This window comes from Coccinella septempunctata, chromosome 2 (assembly GCF_907165205.1).
Source record: "Coccinella septempunctata chromosome 2, icCocSept1.1, whole genome shotgun sequence".
Classification (NCBI taxonomy): domain Eukaryota; kingdom Metazoa; phylum Arthropoda; class Insecta; order Coleoptera; family Coccinellidae; genus Coccinella; species Coccinella septempunctata.
This window is the reverse complement of record NC_058190.1, coordinates 15639504-15657517: the sequence shown is the minus strand read 5'-3', so window position 1 is coordinate 15657517 and position 18014 is coordinate 15639504. Positions and strand designations below refer to the sequence as shown.

General features: G+C 35.4%; 1 protein-coding gene across 1 annotated transcript; it reads right to left on the bottom strand.

The window, feature by feature from the left end:
• Window positions 1-2726: 2726 nt before the first annotated feature.
• Window positions 2727-7058, bottom strand: LOC123307014. The gene is made up of 2 exons (XM_044889215.1): window positions 6678-7058; window positions 2727-3419 (listed from the first exon to the last, which is right to left on the bottom strand). Exons 1-2 carry the CDS (start codon window positions 6894-6896, stop codon window positions 2727-2729), a joined length of 912 nt encoding a protein of 303 aa, XP_044745150.1. The 5' UTR covers window positions 6897-7058.
• Between the last annotated feature and the right edge of the window lie 10956 nt (window positions 7059-18014).

Sequence of the window (18014 nt, the reverse complement as noted above, 5' to 3'; positions counted from 1 at the left end):
ACCAGCATGAAAGCATAACAGCCCTATGCTACAAGGGGCCCCGTCGCACAGTGGTCCGAAACACCGAAAAGCTGGCCAAGAGTCCAAAACGTTTTCGATTCGGGTGGAAGTCTGTATTCAGGGGTTTTCGGTCTCGCTGATTACGAATTTGAAGACAAAAAGTGGAAACACAAAATGGCGGATCCAAAATGGCGGAAATTTTTACGAAAACGTACTCAATTCGGGTAAATGTCTGTACTCGGGGTTTTTTGGGGTCGCTAATCACGGATTCGAAGTCGAAATGTAAAAAAAAAATGGTGGATCCAATATGGCGGAAAATTTTTTGGGAATCGCATTGAATTCGGATAAAAGTTTGTACTCAGGGGTTTTCGGGGACGCTGATTACGAATTCTAAATCAAAATTTGAAAAAAAATATTTCCCACAAAAAAAAAATATTTGCCACAAATTTTAAAATTTTTTTTATTTACGGGGTTGGAGGGTGTGTGGGGTGGTGAGGATAGAATTAAAATATAGAAGTTACACTTGACACGAATTACGTTTATTTATTTGGAATCGATTAGTCCCCTTATTCAGGAAAAAAAAAACACATCCTAAACAAGAACCAACCTAGGCACACATCATCGCGTAAACATTATCCCGAAAACCAAAAATGCAGCCAGCAGCAGCTAATTTTTGGATATGTTTTGATGAAATTTCTAAGCAACAGTTCACATTTAGTTTCAGGGTGGGGTTCGTTGGGGGTTTTGACTTATGGCTTTTTCTAACACGACTTTTCAGAAAGTAAAAAAAAAAATACCACTACTTTCATATTAATGATTTTACATTTCATACATCTTTAACAATAATATCGAGCAACACATTTAAAATCTACCTTTTTTCCAGAGAAAAATTCCATTTAACATAATCAGAATCCGTTCACTTTTCGCGATTCTAAACGTGTCTAACCCAGTCAACCAGTTTCAGTCACAGGGAAGTTGTTGGGAATTGAATGAATGAATGTTTTATTGACTGAATATCAGACAAAAGCCATTGACCTTCAGTCCTTCAGCTCAGTACAATTAATAATAATAATAGTATACATTTTACATAAATAAAAAAATATATAAAGTAATTAATATTATAAGGATATAAATATGTAATGTAATGTGATGCGATGTTGAGGTTATGTGCTACCATTTCTCGCAGTTTTTTGAAAAATTTTTTATTCAGTTTGGAGATTCTATCAGAGATACGTTCGATGTTCGTCATGGAGTACAGTAAATGGTTGGGTGGATTGTACAATTTGTTACATGGGTGTCTTATTCGGCTTATTTTTCTCAGTGCTGTTCTTTCTGCAGTTTCCAAGTTTTTGATAGCTGGTTTTTTACAATTAAGAAAAATGTGGTGTGCGTATTCTAAGATTGGTCTACATATTGTTGCGTATATCTTGCTGGCATTCTTCGTGGTTAGACCTTGGTTCCTCATTACTAAATTGGAGAAGCACTTTGCTCGAGATATGGCTTTCTTCTTCATTAATTTTGTGTGCTGGTTGAAGTTGAGTTTCTGGTCTATGCATACCCCCAAGTATTTAATTCTTTGTTCGGTTGTCTTATGTTTATTGCACACTTTAATTGTTGGGGAGTTTGCTGAGGGCCTATGATTGAATATCACAAACTGCGACTTACGTGGATTGGGTTTCAGACGCCATTTTCGAAACCAGTCTTCTGTTTTGTCCATGAGTTCCTGTAATTTCTTAATGCACTTAGGGAGATTCTTTTCATGTGAAATAATGATGGTAACATCTGCATATTGTAGGATATATTGCTGAGTGTTCTGGTGTTGTTCTTGTTCTGTTGTGAACATGTCTGCACCATATAGGTTTTAGAGGAGAGGTGACAGTGGAGTGCCTTGTTTTGATGTAAATATGGTTGATCTGTGGTTGTTGATCTTGAAAAAAAGGGTTCGGTTTTCTAAAAAGTTTCTGATGATATTCAATATAAAACGTGGTGTATTCATCAGGTGTAGTTTGTATAGGAGCCCTTTATGCCAGACACTGTCGAACGCTTTATTTATGTCTAGACTCACTGCAGCAGATTTAAAATTTTTTAGTGATGCATTCTGAGTATTTGATACTAAGATGGTCAGAGGATGTATTGTTGACTTTTTCGATTGGAATTCGAATTGAGTGTTGGGTATTTTGGTTTCAAGATGATCCATCATTATCTCTTTTATTAGTTTTTCATAAATTTTTCCCAGAAATGGTAAAAGAGATTGGATTGATTGGACTGTAGTTTTCGGTCTTTGTATGTTCAGTATTGGTTTTGGCTATGGTGATAATGCTTGTTTCCAGATGTTGGGGAATATTTGGTTTTGAAGACAGTATTCATGGATTTTTATTAAATGTTCATGCACTTCCACACTCAGTTCTTTAATTATTCTCCATGGAATGTTGTCGTTACCTGGGGCACTGTTTTTTTTATTTTTGTATGATTGAATAATATTTGTCTTTGTCAATCTTCATTCCAGTTTCTGTTCCTGTTTGTGTGTCAGCGAAATATGTTTCATACCATTTATTTACTCTATTTTCGTGATCTTTATCGTATATGCTAATTTTATCGTAAGCAAAGGCGTTCTCGTAATGTTTGTCAAATAAATTAGCTTTTTTTTCGTCTTCAGCATATTCTACTCCATTCTCTTTCAAGATTTGTATATCATTATGTGGCTTATATTCTGAAAGTTTTTTTATTTATTGGTAGAAGGTTCTTCCTTTAGCTTCGTTTATTCGGTTGCAGGCAGTGGTCCATTGATGTTCTCTGTACTGTGCAATCATTTTTTGTATGCATTTGTTGTATTCGTTCAGTTTTCGTTTGTAAGTGGGATCTCCGAGCTTGCAGTATTCCCTGTATATCTTTCGTTTGTTCTTAATTGATTTAATTATATAGGGAGGAAGCTCATGCCGGAAAAAGTCTTTCCATGTAGTAGGTGTGTTATTTCTGTTGGATTTGGAAAGGACAACAGAATATGCATGTTGTGGATCTGTTTTTTCCCTTCTAGGGCCGCGAGCTATCGTTTCTTTGAATGATAGTATTTTCTTCTGCTGTTGTAATTCTTCCAGTGTTTTTTGTAATTTTTCTTTGTCGTTGTTGGATTTCAGCAAGTATCCTATTTTGGTTTTCAAAATTACGTCTTTGTTTTTTGAGTTTTTTGTGTTCCACAAGTCAGACATCTGAATTCTGTCTTTGATTTCTTCGTTGTTTACCATGATATAAAATAGGTTATCGTATTCTGTATTTTGAATACCTTTCATCTTGATGGAAAAATTTGAATGAATTGTTTTTGGGGTGTATTGTTTTATTTGTTGTCCTTTTTGAATTACGCCGCTTCCTTTGTTGTTGTTTACAGTTGCCATGTTTATTTCTTGTGTTGTTTGTCGAAGAACATCCCATACAGCACATGACGTCCAATGGACGTACATTTTATATCCAAATGAAGTACAAACGTCCACGGACCTTATATGGAAGTCCAATGGATGTATATTTCTGGACATTTACTGTACGTTCAAAAATGGACGTTTTATGGATGTCCATTGTACTTTAAATAAGGGATGTTGGACAAACATCCATATACGTCCCTTATTGGACATCCTCTGGATATACAAATCTGGACCTTAATTGTACTATCAGAAATTGTACGTTAATGTACGTCCATTCAACGTACAATTTTGGATCAACGTGAATTATCCATGAATGTACATCTTTTGGATGTTCGGATCTGGATATAAATATGTACTTCCAGAAATTGTACTTTTGTGTACGACAACTGGATGTATCATTTTCTAGTATCTATAATTATTCGTTTCTCAACATTCGTAGGATGTACATTTCTGGACATTTACTGTACTTTCAAAAATGGACGTTTTATGGATGTCCATTGTACTCTAAATAAGGGATGTTGGACAAACATCCATATACGTCCCTTATTGGACATCCTCTGGATATACAAATCTGGATCTTAATTGTACTATCAGAAATTGTAAGTAAGTGTACGTCCATTCAACGTACAATTTTGGATCAACGTGAATTATCCATGAATGTACATCTTTTGGATGTTCGGATCTGGATATAAATATGTACTTCCAGAAATTGTACTTTTCTGTACGACAACTGGATGTATCATTTTCTAGTATCTATAATTATTCGTTTCTCAACATTCGTAGGATGTACATTTCTGGACATTTACTGTACTTTCAAAAATGGACGTTTTATGGATGTCCATTGTACTTTAAATAAGGGATGTTGGACAAACATCCATATACGTCCCTTATTGGACATCCTTTGGATATACAAATCTGGATCTTAATTGTACTATCAGAAATTGTACGTAAGTGTACGTCCATTCAACGTACAATTTTGGATCAACGTGAATTATCCATGAATGTACATCTTTTGGATGTTCGGATCTGGATATGAATATGTACTTCCAGAAATTGTACTTTTCTGTACGACAACTGGATGTATCATTTTCTAGTGTCTATAATTATTCGTCTCTCAACATTCGTAGGATGTACATTTCTGGACATTTACTGTACTTTCAAAAATGGACGTTTTATGGATGTCCATTGTACTTTAAATAAAGGATGTTGGACAAACATCCATATACGTCCCTTATTGGACATCCTCTGGATATACAAATCTGGACCTTAATTGTACTATCAGAAATTGTACGTTAGTGTACGTCCATTCAACGTACAATTTTGGATCAACGTGACTTATCCATGAATGTACATCTTTTGGATGTTCGGATCTGGATATAAATATGTACTTCGTACTTTCTGTACTACAACTGGATGTATCATTTCCTAGTATCTATAATTATTCATTTCTCAACATTCGTAGGATGTACATTTCTGGACATTAACTGTACTTTCAAAAATGGACGTTTTATGGATGTCCATTGTACTTTAAATAAGGGATGTTGGAAATAACAGGAATGTGTAAGCAAAGATATACCCTTGTATTGCTGTCATGTGGGTCTCGGCTCTCATCGAGAGTAGGTACATACTGACTGTGTTGAAACCCAGATGTTCCGCCCTCTCATAATTATTCCTTTTTTTACTCTGGAACTTTCGTCCCAAAGACCGAAACATTTATTTTTTGAGTTTCATTTGAGTGACATACAGCGAAATATAGAATCAGAACAGAATATATCTAAGAGAAACTCATTAATCTGTAATCAGTGGATTTTGAAGTGGACTCGACATATTTTGTAAATTTGTGAATATTTTGGCTTTAGCTTGTTGAACTACTTTTGAGGTATAGTGTCTAGTTCTAGTTCCAGTGTGTGGTGCATATATTTGATAGTAACGAGGTGAGTCGAAGTTTTTATTCTTGAGGGAAGTGGCGAATTTACATGTAGATAAAAAAATATAATCTGATGGGTAGAAATGTTGAAAGAATTGAATGTTGAATGCTTATACGAACCACGAATGTTTATCTCTGTTTCATGTTAATTTAATGATTTCATTAGTTATAATTATATTCATACTATCGTAAAAAATATATTTTTGTCTTTTCACAACCATGAATATCTATTATATTTGGTAGGGGGACAACAATATAAGAATATGAAACGAAATTACGAGAAAATATCCAGAAATTTAATTTTCAATAGATATTATCACCATTTTATTATAATTATAGTATGGTGATGTACTGACATATGATATGACAACAGCAAAATTTCAATGAAATAAATTTACAGAAACGGCCATACACTCCAGTAAAGGGGACAGGAAAGAGATAGAAGAGGCTATTTCTAAATGGCTTCGAGGAGCCAACAATAGAAAATCATAAGTGTTTCCTATTCAGTGTATATATACCTATATATCTGCTTCTTTGTTATTCAGTTTTTTTTTAGTTTAGATATATTCTTAGGGGCAGTAGTCCAATGTTCAAATTATACTTACTTGTTATTTATTTTATTTTAATTTTTCACATAAAGATGTAGAACATTTCCAGGCATTTCATTTTTCAATAATCCCAATTTCCTTATAATTGTCAATAAATATATGTGTTGATAGGTGGGATTTTAAAATACCTTTTTCGAATCAAAATTAAAAAATGCTAACCCCTACAAAATGGGCATTTGTGACTCCCAAATAACGTCCACTTATGTACAATGAATGGTCCAGAAAATGTCCGAACCTCACTGGATTTAACATCCTATGAACGTACCTACAGGATGTACAATGGACGTACCTGTATGTTCGTCCATTGTACATTCTGTAGGTATGTCCATAGGATGTTAAATCCAGTGAGGTTCGGATGTACAATGGACGTACCTGTATGTACGTCCATTGTATATCTTGTATGTACGTCCAATGTATATCCTGTATGTACGTTCAATGTATGTACGTCTAATGTACATCCTGTATGTACGTCCAATGTACATCCTGTATGTACGTCCAATGTACATCCTGTCTGTACGTCCATTGTACATCCTGTATGTACGTCCAATGTTCATCCTGTCTGTACATCCATTGTACATCCTATATGTACGTCCATAGGATGTTAAATCCAGTGAGGGTCGGACGTTTTCTGGACCAAACATTGTACATAACTGGACGTACAATGGATGTCCGTCATGTCCATTTTGTACGTCCAATGGACATTCAATGGATATACATGTGCTGTATGGGATATATGTTGGAATTCCCGTTATCGCGTTTTGAGTAATCAAAACATGGTGACGACGACCTTATCGCATCTGTATTCGCAAATGGAAATGCAATTTTTTTGGTTTGTTGGGTTGGAGAGTTTGGGTTTTTACTTCGTTTTCTTTTATGTCGGACTTTTTTCCATTGCCCATCATCTTCAATTTCCATTTCCGTATATTCACCGCCACTGGAAGAATTCATAATTGTTGGTTTTCAATCCTGGTTTTTCACAGTTTTCACTTTTCGAATTATTTCTCACGAACGTTGCGAGCGATAACCGAACTCGACAGATGTTGCCCATCGAATGTGTGTTGGCAATTACCACTGTAGATATGCGACTTCACAATCTTGATTTAAAAAAAGGCCACCAGTACTTACTGGAGAGTGCTTAATGGGCCATATTCATAAAATAGGAGTGAATGCTTTCACTTCAGTTCATTGAAAAGAAATTATACATTTTATAAGCAACTGACAAAGATAGTATTATAGTGAAAGCAAATGCTTTTCTTTATGCATACGACTCAATGTCTGCAACATCGCATATCGCGGGTAATTACCCAGTACATCACATAGTAGGCGTAAAAAAAGCACCATAGACAGCAGCATTGCGACTTCTCATTTTGGAGGTTTTTGGAACGATTATTTTGACAGAATAAACTACCAAAGTGTATCCTCCATTGAAGTTATATTCATGTTCAATTTGATAATTACCATCGTGGCAATCAATTTTTACTCTATATCCGAGGCGTTACGAGCAAAAGTGGCCCAAGCTACAATTTTCCTGAAATTGAATAAACAGTAAGAACTGCCTAAAAATGAATCAAAATTTTATATACTCGTAAAGTCAATTTCAGAAAAATTGTAGCTTGGGCCTCTTCAGCTCTGAACGCCTCATTTGTACCCTGTGTTTACTCTTACCTACATATTTTCCGCATTCTACTCTCATCCTCAAAAAGGAAATTGAACAACTATATGAATTACTGATATCTTTTTATTCAAGATTAATATGTTTCATACAAATCTAAATATATAAAATAAAGAACATATATCCTGTTATAAATCTTCATTCCATTTCAGGAACGGCATGGTCCAGCTGAAGAAGAAAAAATCAGTGCTGTATTGATAAATTGAGTGTCATAAAAAATATAACAACGGTAAAAGGTGATTTTTTCCAGCACAGTATCTGAAATAATAATTTGAAGTTCTCTCGATGATCCAAATCAATTCCAAGTTTGATTTCGAAGGTCGTGAATGTTACTTATGACTCAATAATCACCTAAATTCATATGAGGTATGTTGGAAGTTGAACGTTACAAAGGTGCAAAAATGGGGGGGTTAAGAGGGCCAAGAAGTGATCATGATATAGTCATTATTTCAATAGGTTATATAACTACTCACCTTTTACTGCACGTTAATTAATCAATCAACGTCAAGTTACACTTAACTAAAACGACATTTAATAATAGAACAGCTCGGTTAAAAAAATTATTCTCAAAATTCATTCATAAAGATTTTGTTTGTTCATTCTCTCAACACAACGCAGTCACAGCACGAAACACGAATAGTCACACCACGTTTTGCATAGCGGGATTTAGGTTATGAGTTAACCTCGAGACCACGTGTTGATAAATAGAACATTTCAGACAGTTACTGAAAGTTTTTCTTAGAGAAGTAGCTGGGTAGAGTTCATCGAAACTTATTCACAACACATCATTTCATGTTCTAAAAATATCACAGATTCAATACTTCAAAAATATCAACAGAGAGAAGTCGCATAGTAGTAGCTATGTTCACTTCATCGGAACATCTCGATATGATGTTACATGCAACCACTAGGGATTTAAAGTTGAGGAATTCGCAAATTTAACAATATGCGGACGTTAATGTCCACAATGTGAAATCTTGAGTACATCCATGAAAATTCTCAAAGAAGCGTTTCAATTCGATATTTTTGGGTACTTCCTGCGAATTACTGTTACATTTCTGGTTGACTGGGAAACTGGGATGTCCTATTTTAGACACACGATGAGCGAACGATTTTCATGCTTAACGCTCATGAATGGTAAGCGATTCCAAACCAGATAGGGACGTTTTCGCTTTCTTAATGGTTATAATACATACAAGAGGTACTACATTTAACTATTTCGGGATTTCGGACCACTATGCGTCGGTGCTCTCCACTGGCTGGCGCCGATGAATTGAAAATAATTGAGGTCATTCCATTACACAAAAAGGGGATGACTCCAACATTTTAAAAAAGGGTATAGCCGGGTGTATACGAAAAATCTGCCCCCGCGACTTTTTTGATTTAAACACAGGGGATCGATTTGACATTAAACAAAATAATTCACCCCGATTTTCAACTGTTTATTTCCAACGGTTTTCAAATTTTTCGAAAAGAACTGTTTTTTCAATTGAATTTTTTTTTTCGACTAAAATTCAAAATTGGTTGATGGTGATTTTTTTTATCGTTTTCAGTAGTAAGAGTGATAAGGAAGACATTTCATTATGACTCTCAGTTGAAAATCTGATTTTTGAGAGCAGATATAAAATAATAATATTTTTTTTTTATGTTACTCAAAAGTGTCCACCACAAAACTTTGCCAGAAAATGTCTTTCGTAGTTATCTAACCTCAAGAAATTTTTCATTTTTTTTGAAGTGGTGGAACATAATAGAAAAAAATTAAAACTATTTTTTTTTCAAAATACTATGTTTCATGCATAGAAACACTTATGCTGCGAACAAAATATGTAGAAAACTATTCTTCAACTGAGAATACATAATTCATTTAATAATAAAAATTCAATATAATACCAAATTCATTTATTTTATTGATACAATAATCATGAATCCATCATTCGAAAATTGGAGAACATCAAAAAATTGGCGATAGAAATTTTTCTATGCAAAAAATATAGGTTCACATTCGAAATATTGAAGACTACTATAAATATCGGTTAGTCTTCGTCACTGTCTTCATTAACTACAGCATTAACTCTTTCATTTACAAAGAGGCGACACAATATTTCAGCAGGTTTTACTACTTTTGCCAAATATCGAGCGTGAGAGAGATAATATGTTATGGCTGAAATATGAGAACAGCACCCTACAGTGCGTCTACCATTAGCACAATCACATCAATATCGCCTTATTCCAGAAATCTCATTATTTTCTGGATCATAGTCAACAAAATAATGGTATGTTTTTGACTTAATATGTCGAGACCTCACTTGTAGTTTGATAATATTTGGTGTTGAGTTTACGTATTGCAGTGTTATTGTTCCGTCTTCATTTATTAACTCAGGTAAGTAAGAAACAGCTTGAGACATTTGATATGATCCCGTGAAAAAAATCTTCAATTCTTGTTCCGTTAATTCAGGAAAATTTGTCAAATCATTTGAAAAGATCGTACTGAACGGAACTTTTTGTCTCGCCCAACGATTTATTTCTACCTCCAACGCCAACGTATTATCATGATCTTTTTTCGATTTCATTGCAGCCACAACTTTTTCAGAAAGATCAACATCAGAATCCAGTCTTCCTCCAAATTCGTTATGTAAAAAAACAAGAAACTCGACAAAAAAACGTGCTTTAGGACGCAACTTATTATCTAGTTTATGATCCAAAAGCTTAAACTTTTGCTTGATATCACCATGCACAGCTTCAACTACCCAACGAATTTTGGTAACAAAACGAGATTGATTTGACTCATTTGAGGTAAGCTGCTTGCGTTTTCCTTTAAAAGCTGGCATCATTACTCTAAATCCTAGTTCTCCCAAATATCCTACGACATCACGAAAGCCTCGATCAACTACCATTATGTCACCTTCCTTGGTAACCTGATAAGTCCATCCGGATCACTCAAGATTATTTTCATAATGTCAGCATCGTTCATATTTGCAGTGTAAGGCCCAAGCATATCTATCACGAAGCCATTTGTGGTGCATATTGTGAATGTTTTGCACAAAGGCACTTTTTTTTTGGCCAGAGTAAGATTTTCTTTGGTATTCATTATTTGCGCTTTTTTGATGTCTAATGTATGTTCCATCACAAATAATTACTACAAGTCGTCTTCAAGGTTATATAATTTCTTTGCTGTATTCGATGTGTTAGAGATTAATGTTTCTCTACTGACGGCATCAATTCCAAAATATAATGGCAAAACATCTTCAAATGAGGACATCACTGCGTTACAGCATTCAGATACCATTTGGTCTCTGTCTAAACCAAAAATCGAAGATATTACAGCATTTGAATTTCCGGTTCTTAGTTTGAATAAAAATATAACTAGAGCTTGAGTTTGCGATTCACAGAACTCTTCATCGATGTTAACATCTCTCGAAGATTTATGAGTTTTTCCCATGTAAGACCCGTAAATATTTCTAACTGCTTCTCTGAGAACGAGTGATCTCCGATTCTGTTAATGATAGATGAATCGTTACCAATAGCAAGTTGGCCAAGTAATTTTCTTAAATCTCTTACTTCGATAGTGCTATTATTTGAGTGAATTCGAAAGCTATTAATATCATCATCGTAGAATCGCTGTTTTATAAGATGTTCCTTGCAGCATCGGTTGCCGTGAGGAATAAAAATTCGCCGTTTAGAACATACTTGTTTGCGTGCTTCAAATGGTACAATTCTGATATTTGTTGAAGACCCACATATACAACAATATTTATGGGTAGCGATTATTCGGGGAAACCCTAACTCTACAATTTTCAATTTTTCTTCCATTTTTTCTTCAAAAAAATATGAAGGGTCTTCAGATGATGATATGGTTGAAAAACTAGTTGAAGACGATAGAGAATAAATTGGCTCTCTGTTAACACTGACTTGATCTTCATATGAATTTACTGTTTTGATTTTATTAATGGTCTAGTTAAAATTGGTCGACATTTACCACAAAAAATGTTGTTAACGACAACTGTCTTTCCGATTTTACGGGTCGCCATATTAGCTTCATCTAGTGTTATAATTTTTTTTTACGACCTACTGTCTTACGAATATGAACATTACAGTTAACGCATCTCTCATTACGTGGGTCCATGATGAGAACTGCAAAAACAATAACGTCTTCAATGAATAGTGAATGTATACATAAATATAAGTAATATTTTACTTACTCCAACGATGGCATATGAAGTAGATTAAAGAAGTGTAACGAAATCAATCGAAAAAGAGCAATAGATAAATGTATCACATGAAACTGGTTCAAGCAGAGACACCTTTTCTCTATGGGTTCAACTGATAACTATCAATGTTGGTATCATAGAAAAAGTAAATATGTACTTTATTTATGGTTGGTATTGGATCCTAATTTTTAGATTAACTCCAACAAGCAACTTCACGTTGGTGAATAAGATTGCAGCGCTAGGGTGAGCAGTTACGGAAATTGTCCAGATAGTTATACTTTTCTTATTCTGAAAATCTATCCATTCTTTTATCGGTGTTGTGTTCCTACTCTATTTGGATTGTTTTATTTTCACTGAAAGAACACTGAAGAACTAAACAATACTGACTAGCGTGATTTGAAATACTCACGGATTAAACTAAAAAGATTCCTAATAAATCACGTTAGACATGCCCCCGAAGGCAAGAATGCAAGATTCTTTTCAAAAACAAGGAAATATATAGAAGCTTCAATTATGATGTTTTTTCTATTTAGTTGATTTTCGAGTGGAAGAATAATTGTCTGTAGTTTTGTTCGCAGCATAAGTGTTTCTATGCATGAAACATAGTATTTTGAAAAAAAAAATAGTTTTAATTTTTTTCTATGTTCTACCACTTCAAAAAAAATGAAAAATTTCTTGAGGTTAGATAACTACGAAAGACATTTTCTGACAAAGTTTCGTGGTGGACACTTTTAAGTAACATAAAAAAAAAATATATTATTATTTTATATCTGCTCTCAAAAATCAGATTTTCAACTGAGAATCATTATGAAATGTCTTCCTTATCACTCTTACTACTGAAAATCACCATCAACCAATTTTGAATTTTAGTAGAAAAAAAATTCAATTGAAAAAACAGTTTTTTTCGAAAAATTCGAAAACCGTTGGAGATAAACAGTTGAAAATCGGGGTGAATTATTTTTGTTTAATGTCAAATCGATCCCCTGTGTTTAAATCGAAAAAGTCGCGGGGGCAGATTTTCCATATAAACCCGGCTATACCCTTTGTGTTTTTTTTTCTAAAGAGATTGCTTAAATTTCTGGAAATTCATAAGATAATTCGTAATATTCAGTTCGGTTTCCGTCGTAACCTCAGTACAACTGACGCTGTTCATGGATTATTGAAAAGTGTCGCAATGGCTCGGCGCCTGCTGGAATTTTTTGTGTTCTGAGTAAAGCGTTTGATCTTTCGATCACAAAATACTGCTTCAAAAACTAGATAAAATGGCAATTCGTGGTAAAGCTTTAGACTGGTTGAAAAATTATCTCAGAAACAGACGACAATATTCAACCATAAAAAACGCAAAACGGGAGTCGATGGATTCGAACTTACTCACCACTCAAATCGGTGGTCCACAAGGTTCAATTTTAGGTCCGCTACTTTTTATTATGTACAGTCCCTGGCCATATTATTAGACGCATTGATTCGATGCAAAATCTCAATATTGAATTATTAAATTGAATGTATATGTTACATATACTTCATCTGTAAATGGTTTTCACACATAATATATCATATTGGATAAAAAATATTGATTTATTGATGATTAAACATGAAATTCTAATATTTTGCTGAGCCACCCTGTGTAGCTATGAGAGTTTCATACTATCAAAGCAGAATTGTTCGGTTTGCTGCATTCAGAGATAATGATTTCGTATGTGGATTATCAAAATAACGTCCGAACCTGCAGAATGCAAGACGTCCACTGGAAGACATAGTACTGATTCATACTTAAGTATTAATACTACAACATCAAAAACAAACGCCAAATAGAACAATTTAATGAGAGTCGTAGATAAAACTGACATTCTGTAGAAATGAAATTCAAATATTCTGCTTTTTCCTCGGGCAATACCAGTAAATATAAAAAAAATTCTCAGTGCGTCTAATAAACTGGCCAGGGACTGTATATCAATAATATACATGTTATCGCAGATAATAATGATAGTTACTTTTTTCTATATGCAGATGATGCAGCAATCATACAAAGATATACTCAATCTACTGGAAAGGTTGCAGAAAAATCTGAATATTTTGTGTGACTGGTTCGGCACAAATGCATGATATTTCAACCTGGATAAAACTCTAATTCAATTATTCCACAACTACAATAAGACCAACAATGTTGAACTGAACTTAGATGGCAAAAGCTGACTAAGGTGGGAAATATACGGTTTCCCGGTATAGATGAACATCTTAATTGGAAGTGTCACTGTGAGAATTTTAGGCGGAGACTGAGCTCGGTCTGCTTTCTGCTCAGAAACCTCAAAGATATCTTAACCAGAGAACAACTTATTTGTTCTGAGCTATGGCTTTGACGTCTGGGGTGCATCTTCCGATGCCAAAGATGTGTTTGATTTTATTAATCAGAAGAGGGTGGTGGGATGTTTAGCAGACAGAGGGAATGGTGCAGACCATTTTTCCGATCCTTAAGGATACTTACTTTACCTTCTCTGTTTATTTTAGATCTGGCTACGTTGGTGTATACCGATTTCAAAGTCGGAATTTAAGGAAAAATATTTTTAAAATATGATGTGGCCCTTCTACCCCTTCGTACAAACCTAGTTAATTCAATCTTAATATTATTTCCTAGAGGTTTCTTGAAAGAAAGACAGAATCTGTGAAATCATACGAAACTTTTGAAAGATCACCTTTTTGAGAGAAGTTCGGTACATAGGTAACGTCAACATCAGTTGATGGGGTGATCTTGCTTGGCTGTTTTGCAAAAATCGACCTTATCGACTCGGGGAAACGTAACGAGGTGATCTCGTACCGATAGTTTGAGTCTGAAAGTGGCTTATGGATCGTGCTACGGGATATGGAGAATGATTTTTTTCTATTAATAGGCGTTTCAAGGTTGGTTCCGTATGAGGTAGGTTCTAGGGAATTATAAAACTACTCCCGAAAATATTAGAAACGACAACAGGTCCTAGGTGAAGCTGGATGCGATTACATCAGCGTTGCAAACTCTCGAATTTCTGAAGGTTTTTTTTCTTTTTTCCGATCTGTTTCCCGAGTCGAGAGTAGTGGTGCTTATGCGCCGGTTGTTAGTCTTTCATTTGACATTTTTCGTGGATATAGATGAGCAGCGGTTTTCGAAGAAATAGAGATTTCCCAAACCTCTAAATAAGCTGATTTTCCCCTCTTGCCTCTCCCACTCGGTGCTCACGAAATTAGAATATTCCGATGATTTCAAGAACTTAATATAGATACTACATCCTTCACTACCACGCATTTTATTTATTTATTTATTTATTTATTTATTTAAATGGAGTACATGACAGGACAAACCCAATAATATGTACTCACTAATAGTTACAGTGGTGCTAAAAGACTAAAAATACAAATAGGGGTGAAGAAATCTAACAATGCATCTCAATATACATCGAAACATAACAGAAAACAATACCACTACATATGACAAATTTTATCAATAAAGAAACGCCTCGAAGTGAGGGAAAAACTCCCAAATGACTCTGAAAAAGGATCCACATTTACATGACTGGATATCGAATTGAATGACTTGAGGCATCTAATCAGAGGCGAATTCAGGTGATAATTGGTGGACCTTTGACCTATATGAAATAAATATTTATTTCGCGAGTTATATGATGGGACGTTGAAGGTGAGCATATTAACAATTTCGCTGCAGTTAGAGACATTTAAAATTTTGTATATGAACTTCACATCTCTCATCATTCGCAGATCAGCAAGGCTTAACAATTTCAAATTTTTCATGATTCGTCCCCTGTGAATGCTATTTAGATGAAATTTCTTATTCACAACTAGCTTATTCTGAACATTCTCCAACCGATTGATATAAACATTATAGCATGGATTCCAAATAACAGATCCAAAGGTTAGAATACTCTGCACATATGCTATATATAGAGCTCGGATAGACTGGTATTGACGGAAATTTTTACAAACTCTTATTATGAAGCCTAGCATCTTATGAGCCTTTTTGGAAATATAATTAATGTGGTGATCGAAAATAAGCTTAGAGTCATATAAAATGCCCAAATCTTTCATTACAAAGACTCTATTCAACATATTGTGGTTTATTTGATATTGGGCACTGATAATATTTTTACTGCGTGAAAATGTCATGAAATGGCACTTACTGAAATTGAGAAAAAGAAAGTTTTCTTGGCAATATTTGAAGAGTCTGTTCAAGTCTTCCTGAAGCTTGGCCGAATCTAATAAAGTAGATATGGCACAAAAAATCTTCAGGTCATCAGCATACATTAGAAATCTAGCAAATCTGAAGCACCCCGCAATGTTGTTGACATATATATTGAAGAGCACAGGTCCCAAATGAGACCCTTGTGGTACTCCAGAAGTAAGATTCTTGTAAGAGGAACAACCATCACCGATAACTACTGATTGACGTATGTTATTGACATAAGAAGTGATCCATTTCAGCAAACTACCATGTACACCAACCTCAGCAAGCCTCCGAATTAAGATACTGTGATCAATTTTGTCAAAAGCCCTGCTGAAATCAGCATAGATAGTATCCACCTGAAAACCGGCGTTCATCTGCTCGAGAAGAAAATTTGAATATAAAAATAAGTTGGTTTTTACAGAACGTCCCCTCATAAATCCGTTAGTGTGAAGTTATCCACACTTTCGCAGCCACGGTTGTAACGGGGTTTTCCTCGGTGGACTCGAGCGCCAGCTATTCTTTAAGGGAGAATAGCAAACCTACCCTGGCAGCTACTAGCCGGAGACAGGGCTCCCTTGTGTCTAGGGTGTTAGCGACGCACAATGATAGGCAGAATCAACGTTTACAACTTTTATTTGTCGATTCGAAAAAGGGGAACACAACTAGCACTATTACAAAATTCAGTGACTCGAAATCGGTGAGATTTACAGGGCAAAGACTAACGGAATAACACTGGATCCGATCTCAACGGTATACGGGGGTTAACGGAGTTGTTCGCCAGCCAGAACCTGAGACGTACACTTGACGGACAGATATTGGACTTCAGCCGGGTTAGGGGATAAAAGACAGCACAGAAATACGACGGCTCACCTTCAGGCTCGTTCGGCACTCCCCGGGCGTCCGCACCAGCAGAATGCCTCCCTAACCGTAAAGGTGAACACCGGAACGGGGTAAAAAGACGGGAACTGGGGAAAGGGTGCGTCACCCCAAAGTGTCCTCGGTACCCCCTAGGCGTCCGCACCTGCAGGATACTTTAATGACAGTAGGGGTGAACTAGATAAGACGGGAAATTTCGGGAAAGGGTGAGCCACCCCAAAGTGTCCTCGGTACCCCCTGGGCGTCCGCACCTGCAGGGTACTTTAATGACAGTAGGGGCGGAACTCAGACTCGGGTATGAGAGACGGAAAACTGAAGTTCCAATATTAAAAAAAAATATAACGGCGTGTCGTCTTACCTTTGGCTTGGCCACTTGCACTCCCGAATTTCAAAAATCACCCAATATTACAGAGAGAGAAAAAAAAACTAAAAAAATTTGTATTCAGAACGGTGAGACCCAAAACTCAAAAAAAAAGAAATCTTCTAGTAAAACTCGGCGGCGGAAGGTAAGGCGGTTAAGCGTAATTCGAATCTAAAATCGTAAGTGAACACACTGAAAATAATTCGTAAGTGAAGTGGCCTGCGGGGGAACATCTGATTTTATACCCACAGGGGGGGTGCGGAAATCAGATGTGCCCGACAGTCGAAATTCGGTAAATTTGCGTCGATGAAGACGTTTTAATTTCGACTTATCTGTGCTAGCAAACCAAAAAAACTCGGTTATCTTCCAATTCAGGATGTTTTATACGGTGCGACATCGTTTTTAGGAAATAAAAACGGAATAAAAACGGTACGGTATGTTTACAATTCCGAACGATGTCGAAATCCTGAATTGGAAATTCGAAAAGATTTTTCGGAAATTAATTCGAAACAAAATTATTTAAAAAGAAAACTAAAATAATTATTCTAAAATGAGGGAATAGGTTGGAAAACCCATTTTCTCATTACATCCCCTCGTCTCCGGTTGAAAAATTGAATCCACGATGAAATAGGGGATTAAATTTTTCACGGTGAAATCTACTAAGTCCGGTTAACGGTTTGACTATTCACGGCAAGACGATTGAGATCGGATTTACAATAAACAAGTTCACCTAATCTACTCC